At 36.0% G+C, this 13,719-nt stretch overlaps 1 protein-coding gene across 4 annotated transcripts in view; it reads left to right on the forward strand.

The window, feature by feature from the left end:
- qkib (QKI, KH domain containing, RNA binding b) overlaps positions 1–13,719 on the forward strand; it is a 154,964-nt gene that overhangs the window by 33,962 nt on the left and 107,283 nt on the right. For all 4 annotated transcript variants that reach the window (XM_079842899.1, XM_079842897.1, XM_079842898.1 and 1 more), the window contains exon 2: positions 8,287–8,429. In XM_079842899.1, coding sequence (XP_079699025.1) covers positions 8,287–8,429 — 143 coding nt within the window. The remainder of the gene's footprint in view (positions 1–8,286; positions 8,430–13,719) is intronic.

A 13,719-nucleotide genomic window follows, 5' to 3' on the forward strand; every position in this document is an offset into this window, starting at 1 on the left:
TTAGTTCACCCAAAAATGAAAATTCTGTCATTAATTACTTACCCTCATGTCGTTCGACACCCGTAAGACCTCCGTTCATCTTCGGAACACAAATTAAGATATTTTAGTTGAAATCTGATGGCTCTGAAAGGCCTCCATTGGCACAATAGCACTTTACACTCTCAAGACCCTTAAAAGGTACTAAAGACGTCGTTACAAAGTCCATCTCACTACAGTGGTTTTAAAATAACTTTATGAATCGGCAACAATAGTTTTTGTGCGCAAAAAAACCCTAAATAACGACTTACACAGTGATAGCGATTTCAAAACAAGGCATCTCGAAGCTTCGAAGCGTTATGAATCAGCGAGTCGAATCAGCAGTTTGAATCGCCAAATTTCAGCAGTTTGGCGGTTTGACACGCGTTCCGAATCATGATTCGACTCACTGATTCATAATTCATAAAAATTCCCAAAAGAAAATGGGCACTGTAAATACCCGGATGATGGACTAAATTAATGGAAAAAACGACAGACTCAACTGTCGCAGCTTTAATTGCGTAGTGGAGGGGGAGGCACTACCAGATTCCGATGCTGAATGACAAAATAACCATGTAAAGTTCATACACTACACCGTTGAGCACATAGTGCATAAGCACATAGTGTATAAGTGCATAGTGTATAGTGCGTCATTTGGGACACAACTTAAGACTACATTTAAAAATAGCTGACAATATTTAGACTATTATTAATCAATAGATGTGTTAATTGTATACCTTGAGTCCAGAGCTTAGTGCATTAATATAGAATTGAAATGATTCATGGTCACAGGTGTGCGTATATCAGTGATTATATACAGTACAAAACCTGCTCATCCAGTCAAACTTATAATGTATTACCACCTTAAAGCCTTTTTTAAGTGTTATATAATGTGAAGCAGATGTTTTTACACTAAGCCTGATTGATTTATTTATTTGTTAGGAATAATCCTGTCTTTTTTATTTGCATTAGTCAGTTTCTGAATTACAAGAAGGAAATTTTAGGGGTTAAAAATACCTTTTAGGATTTCTGATGTGTTATCATACCTGCCATACTTGTAATGTACATTACTTCTTTGTGTATTAATTCATTCACTGATGAACGATACTCAATTTACTAGTCTGATTGAAAAACTACACAGGAGCAAATAAGTAACACAAAATTAACATTCTAGTACATTCTAACTACTATTAACTAACAAACACTGATCAATGAATTAGTAAGAGCACTTAGTTGAATGCTATATATATAGATAATATCTAATGTGTCATACCTCCCAGGGAACTACAAATAAGCTATGTACATTTTCATACATGCAAATAATGCATAATTAATTCTAAAGTTTAGATCATGGTAACCCACTAGTAATGACTCAAGTCAAATCCTTCAGAAGGAAAAACTCTTTAAGGACTGAAGTCATTGCAAGCTTTTGAGGTTTTTGTGAGGTTTTGGATAGTAATGACGGATTTAGTAACATTGAGTAACACTGACTGAAGTAATTGTAAGTTATTGCAAGCTTTTGAGGTTTTTGTGAGGTTTTGGATAGTAATGACGGATTTAGTAACATTGAGTAATATTGACTGAAGTCATCAACATTGAAAGATAATGCCCTGATGTATTGTGTGTGTGTGTGTGTGTGTGTGTGTGTGTGTGTGTGTGTATGTATGCGCTCGTGACCCCGCCCACTGCACGCCTGCACAAGCTCGGCTGTTTTCAGAAAGAATCGGTGCAGCGTATCTGTGTTTTATGAGTATGATAAAACTAAAGACTCTTCAGAGATATAAAGGATGCAGTACTAATCTATAGGTACTCAAGATTAACATGAATGTGTGTTATGTACCCTTTAAGTTAATGAAAAGTAACCGGTCTAAACGCAGCACTCATTCTCCAATAATTTCATCCCTTTTCACAGATCCATGGGCTATAGCTGCACAGCTGGCTTGAAAACACATGCCATCATTCTTGTGTACTCAACCTCAGAGAAAGCTCTCAATGCCACTGTCTTTCTTGGCGGTGGCCTTCGATGTCAATGCGAAAAGCTTAAATCACTTTTGATAACAACGTTGCTATAAAGCCCGGAGCCGGTACCACGCTTATGGCCATCAAAAGGGCTCCTTTAAGCTGCGATTTATTGAGATGAGCGCAGACCACCATTAAACAGACGTTTAGCTGAAGTGTCTGTCCAAGGCAACCTCGCTCCACAGGCTATTATTATCAGAAGCAGCCTGAATATTTTGTAGATCGCTTATACCCTATTAAATCAAAATAGGAGTTTGTGGCTTTCAGTCCACTTATATTAGCTTTGAACTCCTGTAATAACTCTCAGTAAGCCTCTAAATTATTATCACCATCCAAACTTTGCCGAAAAACTTGTTGCACACAATCTTCTACATGCCTTCTGCCACCTGATGATGGATAGTTAGCTTTTTTTTTTTTAGCAAGTAAAGACCTATTTTGATGGGACTTGTTTTCAGGGATACGCTAGAGAAATGTGTGTTTCACAGACATACTTTGCAATTTTAATTTCGTCTGAATCTGCCAAGTCTTTCTTTCTCAGAGCAAATTACCTTCCGTTTTTCGGCAAACTCAACGGTCCTCTGAGAAATCTAATCCTGTCCGAATGTGAATGTCTGTGATTGCTAATATTGTATTACCCCAACGTTTCTCCTCGTGTTTTTTAACCTAACTGAGATACTGTTTGTGCACACCTATCTTCCGCATGCCTACTTTTCAATATGGATGGTAATAGACAAAAAAAAAATTACAAAATTTATAAGGAGAGCCAAATCGAATATTTTAGCGTCATGTAAAACATGATAGAATGAAGCAACTTAGGTTTACTTGATTATCTATGTCACAAATTTGAGATTTATACGTCAAGCTGAATAATTAAGCTTCACACTGATGTAAGGTTTGTTAGGATAATATTTGGCTGAGATACAACTATTTGAAAATCTGGAATCTGAGGGTGCAAAAAAATTGAAATATTGAGAAAATCGCCTTTAAAGTTGTCCGAATGAAGTCCTTAGCAATTTATATTAGTACTAATAATACATTTTTGATATATTTAAGTTAGGAAATTTACAAAATATCTTCATGGAACATGATCTTAATATCCTAATGATTTTGGGCATAAAACAAAAATCGATAATTTTGACCCATACAATGTATTGTTGGCTATTACCACAAGTATACCCGTGAGAGACTTATGACTGGTTTCGTGCTCCAGGGTGATCCATCAGGAGTTTGAGGAAGGTTTATTTGTTCATATCTCAATCATCATTGTATTGCATTGCATTATATGTCTTATGTCATATGTCATCATAAAACTAAGCATTTGAATATCATTTACTAAGACATGCTATTGTGAAATATAGAGTGACAACTGATATTTAAATGCATTTTATGCAAGTCTGCTGGACTGTTATAAAGATCACATTGATTGACATAAAAGCTATCATAATTTCATCTTACCTTTTCGCCATAAATATCAACAGCTGCACCCAATTTTTTATATTTGGTCACACTTTAGTTTAGGGTCCATATCTCACTATTAACTACGACTTTTGCCTCAATAAAGTCCTATTTACTGCTTATTAATAGTTAGTAAGGTAGTTTAGGTATTGGGTTGGATTATGGGATGTAGAATATGGTCATGCAGAATAAGGCATTAATATGTGCTTTATAAGTACTAATAAACAGCCAATAACCTAGTAATATGCATGACAATAAGCAACTAGTTCATAGTGAGAATTAAACTAAAGTATTACTGCATATTTTGCTCAATTTGAATGTTTTAGCATGTATATGCATGTCAAATGTACAGTTTTTTTGCTTCAAGAAAACACGCCACAGATATTCATGACTAACGTTGCCCGCCAGCAAACAAAAACGTTAAGATTACAGTATAAAACATATGTCAGCAAATGACAGAAAACACTATGGGGTCTTTAAAACTGCATGTTTTCTTAATGAGGACCCAAAACACATCTGCCGTGTCACACGAGTGTTTTTCTAATTGTTCAAATTAGACGTAATTACAATTTCAAGACAAATTCCCCATGACCTCACCAGAGGAGTCAAACTCTCAACATATGCGTTCGAGAAAGGACACAATTGTGTGCGTTCTGTGTGTCCTTCTTGCCGTGAGTGTGCGAGTCTATGGGAGTGTGCGATCTCCATTGTAATTACATCTCTCGCTCAAACCGACCTCTTCAATTTGCCTTTGAGAATTGCACCAGGGACTTCTTCATCCAGTAATAGAATTACACAACAGTGGCAGCAGCTTGAGACTGGGATATTTAATGTCTGATATGAAATATTAACTGACTTGGTGGTTTTAATTGTCTTTCCCACCATATTAAAGCCCTCACTTACTCTCTGTCTCACTGCCTCTCTCTCCTGTTTTTTCATCCCTCAAGAATAATAGAGAACGGTTTCAGAAAAGGACAGTTATTACTCACTTTATTAAGTGGCGGAAGGATCACATGTAATAACAGTGATTACCCGTTCTCCATCTTCCCTCACTCTCCTGCAGTAAACCTCATGTTCAGCATGTATTTTTGCAGTTAAAATGGTTTCTTTTATTGAAATGTAATGTGCAGAGACAAGCCATTCATACAGCAGGTTGACGTCCGTGGTCTAACAGAACCTGCTTATGATTTATCAATAATAGCATAACGAGCCATTTACTTACTTAAATGAGTGAACTTTGGAAAAATTCAGTGGTACTTTGGGAAAAAGAGCCAAGTTGGTTGCAGTAGTGAGAAATCTCTCATCGGGGCCTCCAGGCGAAATAGATACACATGTCTCCTGAGGAAATTCAGAAGGTAGTCATATCCTCTTAGAAAGATCTTTTGTGGTTTTACAGCTGTTCAAAGGCAGAGAAGCTCTCTTAGCCCACGTCTTGTCATTTTCTTTTTCTCTGTTCTTGCTGAGGTGGTCTTCGCTTGTCTTGTTCAATTGTTCTGACTGTCGATCCTGAGCTGAGACGATTGGCCAAACTCATGTCAGGCTGTAGCCCGCAGTCTCTGAACTTTATACCAAAATCTGGTCAAATATTGTGAATAAATTGACAACTGTTGTGTAATATGATAAATGTTTTATCTTTTATATTGCTACTGATTAAAGGGATAGTTCACACAAAAATCTCATAATTTACTCACCCGCAAGCCATCCTAGGTGTATATGACATTCTTCTTTCAGACGAACACAATCAGAGGTATATTAAAAATAACCTGGCTCTTCAAAACTTTATAATAGCAGTAAATGGTATTTTAGATTTCAAAGCCCAAAAAAGTGCATCCATCCATCATAAAAGTAATCCATACGACTCCAGTGGGTTAAGAAAGGCCTTCTAAAGAGAATCTATGCGTTTTTGTAAGAATAATATCCATATTTATAACTTTATAAACTATAATCACTGGCTTCCATCCACATCGGGTCACTATAACTATAATCACTGGCTTCCAGTAACGGCTGTAAGCGAATCGAGTTCTGGCGGAAGAGTGGCCAGTTTAAAAAAGTCTTCACCAAGTGTTAATAGCAACCAGATTATATTTACACTCAGTGAAAATGGCATATTTTCTTAGCGATAGATGATATTTACACTAAGTGCAAAAGCTGTAGATGCTATTTTAAGTGAAATAGTGATATATTATATTTACACCATGTACAAGTAGCAGTTCTTTGCAATATGTGTAAATAGTAATTACAGGCAATTTATACTTTATTTTGACAGATACACACTATTTGCACCTCAGTATTGTTGTACATTAACATGGATGCCACCTTAATGGGACAATGGGACAATAAAAGCCCTCCCTACACATTTCGTTTTCCAAAATTTCCACTTTTAGAACATTTTCTTAATTTTTATTGAAATTAAATTCCTTTCCGATGTGATATGTGATGAGAAAAGAGAGAAGAGTGAGCTCTGCAAAAGGCAGATTCGAACCCGGGTCGATCGCGTCAAAACCAAGATCTTTAAGCTGTACTCTTTACTGACTACATCACTGAAAACATTGAAATATGTCTGTTATTTTTTAATCTTGTTTGGCTCAACCAGGCATTGTTAGGCGGAGCTAGTGCGAATAACACTTGCCAACAAGGCACGCTATTTGCACTTGGTGTAAATATACACTCCGTTGAAAAAATGAGAATTTTTATCATAAAATTTTTTGTTTGAACTGCGAGAGGCGTCGACTCTCACCTGAGCTTACGCTACTCCTACATCCTACATAATGCTTCGGGTCAGAGGTCACTCTTCCACTGGACCTAGACTCGCGTACGGCTGTTACCAGAAGCCAGTGATTATAGTTTATAAAGTTATAAATATGGATATTTTTCTCTCAAGAAATGCATGGCTTAGCTTCAGAAGGCCTTTATTAACCCACTGGAGCCTAATGGATTACTTTTACGATGGATGGATGCGCTTTTTTGGGCTTCAAATTTAAAGTACCATTCACTCCCATTATATATTTTTTATATAACTCTGATTGTGTCATTGTCATATACACCTATGGTTTAAGGATGAGTAAATTATGGAATACTTTTCATTTTGGGGCGAACTAACCCTTTCATATATTGACAACTGTTGTAATATGATAAATGTTTTATCTTTTATATTGCTAGAACAAAAAGATAGCATCAAATCACAGTGAAACAGCAGCTCTTGTGTTCAGCGTGACATGTGAAAACTATGAACTAGCATGTCACTCGTCTCCACATTACGTCATGTTTTGCTCATGCGCTGCTGTTCTTAGAAACAGTTCACACCTGAGTCCTCTTTAAAACAACCTAAGAACCAAGACATTTCACTCACAATCCTGCCAAGTTCAATGTTAATATACAAAATAAATATACCTAAATGTATTTGAAATACATTTATTTTATGCTTATACTTAATATAAATACCCTGTAGTTGTACGTTTGGTCTGCTAAATTGATATACTTAAAGTCTGCTAAATTGGAACAACTAATTTTGTACTTTATGCACTTTAGTTTTCCAGAAAAAGAGCTGAAGTCCAACTAAAGATATACCGAAGTATATTTGATTGCTAAAGTGGAACTATTGCAAGCAAGTATACTTTAGGTGTCTGATATTATACAGAGATCATATTATCCGTAATAATAGTGATATGAAACACATTTTACATTGTGCCCCAAATAAAGTTTAATTATAATAAGTCTCAAGCGATATGTCAGTAAATGTGTTAATGGATTTGTAGTATACTTGGTATGAAATAAATGTATTTTAAATACATTTTGGTATAGGTTTTTTTCACTAGGGATAATTATTGTGAATGTACATCAAATCAAATCAAATCAAATCAAATAAATAAATACACTACCGTTAAAAATTATTTGAAATTAATATTAATAAGAAATTAATACTTTTATTCAACGAGCACACATTTAATTGATCCTAAGTGATGTGAAAAATATTTTAAATTTTACAAAAAATATTTTTTTTGTTGAAAATTTTGAAAATTCAGCTTCGCCATCACAGATAAATATATATCACATATGATATATAAATATAATTTTATAAACATATACAAGTTTTAAATTGTAATAATTTCACAATATTAATGTTTTATTGTATTTTTAATCAAATAAATGCAGTCTTGGTGAGCAGAAGAGACTTTCTTTTACTTTTGAACGGTAGTATAAATTAAATTTCAATATACAATGTAGCATTTCTGTCATAACAGCGTCATATTTCCTTAAATTTTCTGGTTAAACTTTTGACAGAAAACTGTGAAATGCTGTCACCTCTTTTTCTGTGCCCCTTTTTATCAGCTTTTCATTATTAGATTTGTGTAATAACAAAAACATTAGGAACGTGAAATTATGTTAACCTGGAGTGATGTGCACTTCATAAACAAACTGCTCTGAGACTGTTAAAAACACTGAATCATGAAGCCCACACGGAGTATATTTAATGAAGCCCTTTGCAGATTAATAATCACACTTTTTTTCAGTTATGTAACCCTAAATTGTTTGATAACCATGCTGTCAGACCGATAAAGATGCTAATACAGGTTAACCCACGTTAGATGCTCGAACATATTCACTGGTTCATTAGGTTTAAGAGCAGTGTTTAAGGCGCATTTGCATTCATACTGCCATATTAAAGAGCATATAACCCATGGGTAAAGGAAATGTAGCATGTATGCCTGTCACTATATCTCTAATCCTGTTCTTGCCCAGTCTGCACCCTGATTGATGTAGTTAACTCATAGCGCATGTGCTTTCTCTTTATTTCAGAGATCAGCAGGGTACGAAAGGACATGTACAATGACACATTAAACGGCAGCACGGAGAAGAGAAGCTCAGAGCTCCCGGACGCCGTCGGCCCCATCGTTCAGCTCCAGGAGAAACTCTATGTGCCTGTTAAAGAATATCCAGACGTGAGTCTCAACCCTAAAGCCCATTCACACAGTTCACTGCAAACACACTGATATTTCCATCACAATGCTGTAAATAATTAATGGCATTATTGCAAGAGCACATCGGTTTGTTTGTTTCATTCAATTAAAAATTCAATGAGAAATGATTAAAAATGCATCCTGAGAACCTTTCAGTCACATGAACTAGTCTCGGGCAGCACATGAAGGTCAGTTAAACATGATTTGAAGTCAATCTCTGCACACACACACACACAAGCTCTTTACCGAACCCCAATGAGTAAATGGAATGGTAAATAACTGCAGCTCCTCCGTATGCCTCTTATTTAATTACAAAGACATACGAGTCGATGTAATCTAGTTTTCCTTGCATTAGGACATGGGCCCACGTCCAGTATATTGATTTCATTAAGACGTACTAAAGAAGTGAGGTTGCACTAAGTGTTTGAGTCCATTTTATGAGTCCATTTAATTTATTGTGTTATTAAGCTGATGGTTTGTGGTCGACTGTTGCATTATAAATCCAAGAGTTTTTTCTTAGCCGGGAGTTCAAGTATCACCATCAAGATCTACATTTTTCATTTAAAACTTAATTTATTATTCAAGGGATAGTTCACCAATCATTTAGGTCCAATCCCAATTCTATTTTATACCCCTTCGCCTTCCCCTACCCCTTGCCCCTTGAAACAGAGTGGCGAGGCGTAGGGGTGAAAATGAAGACTTCCAACGCAAAAGCCTCTAAAAGCCACCTCGGTCAAAAATGAGATTACGATACTGAGTGAATGCTCTCCACACATAGTATACATTCGTCAAATACTTTCTCTTCAAACCCACTAAATCCCCAGCCTCAGACCATTCAGAAGTACTGGTACTTGGGTAAAAACCTATATATAGGAGCCTGACAAAAGCCCTCATTTTAAAGAAAAATGATTTAGGAAAAAATCAGACGGATTTAGAGGATTTTGCATCTGAAGTCATCAAATATTCCTCTAAAAAATGGGACACCACTACTATACCATTACATGTCATCATAGTCATCATACCCTGTTTCTTTTATTAGTGTCCTGTAACATTTAACCAGTATGAACAGCAGTGAAGTGTGTAGGCTATATCTAACAGAAATCAGGCGTGAGCATGTTTAACAAATTACTCACTCCCAACAGAGTTTTGCACTGTATTTGGACTTAATAAAACGCTCGTTTTCAGTTCAACGTATGAGCCTTAGAGTTTCCTAAGACGATACAGAATGATACAGACCATAGAAACTGTTCTCTACGTTTGTTAACCGTTCCATTCCATGCCGATCTGAGCCGGTCAGTACAGATATGGTTTCATTTTCTACTCTGGTGCTGCTATAACGTGATGTAAATATCGACTGCGTTATGAAGAATGACCCGATATATTTTTTTGACTATTATTAATTTGTGTTCACATCCTTCAAATGGTGCGTTTAGCAAGATATGGAGAAACTGGCCTCCAGGCAACACACAAGTGATCGATCCTGAGTGAGGACATCACTACACGCATTCTAGCAGCACAGTAGTCTGTGTATGCAGGGAAACTCCTCATTTACCCCTTCGTTCGAAGTGTGGTTCTGAAAAATCTTCGTTTAAAGGGCTATCTGGCCCTTCCCCTTACCCCTAACACTCCAGCCAAAAGAGAATCCAGACACCCCTACCCCTTTACGTGAACACGAAAAACAAAGGGGGAAAGAGGTAAGAGGTAGAATTGGAATTGGGCCTTACTCACCTTCATGTCATTCCCAACCTGTATGATTTTTCCTTGTCCCATTGAAAAAGATCCTGGCCTGTTTCCATAGAATGAAAGTGAATAAGGGGAAATTTGCCATTTTTACGCATCATGTCAGGTTTCATCATTAGTTTGAGCATCTCTTGAACAAATGTCATTGACATTAAAGGCCCTGTTTACACCTGGTGTTAAGATGCATTTGAATCTTTTGGATCACAAGTTGATGAAGGAGACACATCCTTGTTAACACCTGGCGTTTTAAGGCCATTACATACTCCGCAAGAACAGAGAAAAAAGTTCTCGCTCCCAGGCTGGATTGGGAGCTCTCGCAGCTGGTTCTCGACACATCATCTGAGCAGAACTTTCTTCTTGTGGGTGTCCGAGAACTATTGTGTGATTGGTCAGAAATTTAAAGTGGACGGGGTTCATGCGGAGAAACGCAAATGTTCGGCACCTGCTTTTCTCGTGAAGTACATGTTCTTTCCACCTCAAGAAAACGAACACATTTCTTTGTTCTTGCGGAGTATGTACCAAGCTTTAATCCGTCTCTTTTGTCCATTTTCGTCCACTTCTGTCCTGATTTCTTCGAGAGGAGGGTCAATGGGCGGGTAAACGTATGTATTTTTTGGACAAAATAAGCTTGCAAAAAAACACACAGGCACTCTGCTCTGACAGCCACAAGACCAGCCGGACGCCATGAGTGTGTTTTAGAAATCAGGAATGGTGAGAGAACATTGCGCTTGGTACGTTTTTCCTCTTCAAACCAAACTTGGGTCTCCAGCTGACAAGGTTTAAATCCCATCTGACTAGCGTGCTTCCCATAATGTTTGTGCATTAGGTCAGTAGCGGAGAGTAGATGGTCTTTTGTGGCTGTTTGAACACATTTGAACACATGAGCGTCTACACTATGAAATGAATCTGGTCGAATGCGTTTTCGACGAAAGTGGTGGAAAGCGGACAAGCTCAAAACTTTTCAGACCTCATTTACAGTTGTATTTAGCGTCGTCCACTTGTGATCCGATCGACCAAAACACATCTTAATACCAGATGTAAACACGGCCAAACATCTTAATACCAGATGTAAACACGGCCAAACATGATGCATCTAATTCCCCTGTGTTTGATTTGAGAGCTACAGCAGGGGGCAAGCTTTTTTTAGTCTGTTTTTCACACAGTTATCATATAGCTTCAGAAGACTTATGTAGTCATAGGGACAGCATTTATGGTGCTTTTCAGTTATTTTGGAGCTTTATGGCTTTAGTCCCACATATGTAAAAGAGTCCCTTGTGAAAAAGAAGTGCACTTAATTGTATTTAATTTGCAGTTACTTCAAATCTTAAAAGAATGTTTGGTAAAACTTTCTATGAAGTCCATGCTTATAATGAATTATAGCCCCATTTATACAAGTATTACTTTTCTATAAATATATGTTTAACGACTCATTAAGACCTATACTGCATTAAAAGAACAGTTATAGTTTACACATTTGTATTATTTTTTTTTAATTATACATCATGCATTTGCTTTTTCAATGTGCATGATCATAATCCATTATACACTGTTTTATAAACGATCAAATATAAAATAGTTAAAGAGACACTTGTTTGCTGTACAAATTAGTTATCAGTTAAGTCTTTAATGGCTAATGTTTGCATTAGAGGTCATGAATGGTAATTTTGATTAGTTAAAATCTATATCTCCTCTAGGGATGCAACAATACAGTTAGCCCATGGTTCAATACATACCTCAGTTTTTTAACCACGGTTTTCGGTTCGGTTCTGATGGCTTGACACATCAGATAGTTTTTCAGTTATTATATGCTTAAGCAATAGGAAGAGTAAGAGGTTAAGGAGAAAAATGTACTTAAATGCAAAGAACAATCCACTTGTACACATTCCTAGTGTATTGTATAATATCAAATAAATTTAGATTTTAAAATTAACACTGATATCTCACAGCTGCTGGTAGCCCATGTACAAACTGGGGAACACGTGAATTCCTGATTTCCAGCTATCTGTAGTCAGAGCAAGGCTCTGTGCTTTAGCCAATTTGTCTACAATACTTTTGCATGCCTTTTCATAGAGGTCGGGAATTATCTCGGTGCTGGAAAAAGTGCGAGACGGTAGTCTGACTGTAACGCATATCGAGCGCTTTTATAAGATGACGAAAGCCCGCATCTCCAATCACCGAAAACGGCTGCAAATCTTTGGCAAAAAACACCCCCACTGCCTTTGTTATTTGTATGTGTCTCTCGGAACCAGTATGCTGGAAGGATTCAAAACCGAAATGTCTCCACACCATGGATTTGTAAGACCCCAACGCTTTCTGGTACTGTTCCCTCACACTCTGGGTCAAAGTGTGGAATGATGGTTTGGCACCCCCTAACTTTAACAGTCAATTCTGAGAGAAATACAAAGCACGGAAATTATTTCAACGTAAAACAAGTATTGAAACACGTATTGAACTGTGGATGTTGTACCGAACAGTTCAATATTAAATAGAGAATTGTGGCATCCCTTACCTCCTCAGTCATATGCATGGCATTGCTTATAGCAGTTTGGAATTATACTTAAAAAATATTGTTGCAGTATTTTGCTAGTATGTTACATTAAAACAAAGAAAAAAATTTCATTATTGTTACATTTACAAATAAACAACTTGATTTCTTAATATCTGCTTTAGGAAAATTACATCCTATGTTTTCACTTAAAGCCATCAATGATGCATTTATAGAGGTTAGTAACTGTATTATTGTTACTCACAATAAGTATTTGTAAGAACTAGGGCTGTCAAAAGATTAATCGCGATTAATCGCATCCAAAATAAAAGTTTGTTTTTACCTAATATATGTGTGTGTACTCTGTTAATTATTATTTATATACAAATACACGCACAAGCATGTATATATTTAAGAAAAAAATATGATTTTATATATAAAACATTTATATTTATATATATTATAGATTATATAAATGTATATACATGCAAATATTTCTTAAATATATACATGAATGTGTGTGTATTTATATATAAATAATAATTAACAGAGTACACACACATATATTATGTAAACACAAACTTTTATTTTGGATGCGATTAATCATGATTAATCTTTTGACAGCCCTAGTAAGAACACAACACAGCTATTAATAACAATATATTCACTTATTTGACAGAAATAAATCTGAATTACTAAAAAGTCATTGTAACTCTAATATAATAACAATATACTGTATGCATAATTACATGCAACTAACCCTCAAGCAAACCCTAACCCTATAGTACACTTAGTTAATATTATTACTCAGTGCTTAAATATATAATTACACTGTAACAATGACACCTTAAAATAAAGTCTAACCATTTTGTACTGTTTTTAAAAGTATGCTTAAGTATCAATTCAGTGACCAGTATATTTTTCCGAAATCTGCCTTTGATGTTACACAGAAATGTTAATTTTGAAGTGAACTGTTCCTTTAAGTTTAGCCGTTCTCCTGCATAGATTTTTCTGAAAGCGGTATCCCACCCCCTGTCGCTCTCTTTG

This window comes from Gobio gobio, assembly GCF_949357685.1.
Source record: "Gobio gobio genome assembly, chromosome: 18".
Taxonomy (NCBI): domain Eukaryota; kingdom Metazoa; phylum Chordata; class Actinopteri; order Cypriniformes; family Gobionidae; genus Gobio; species Gobio gobio.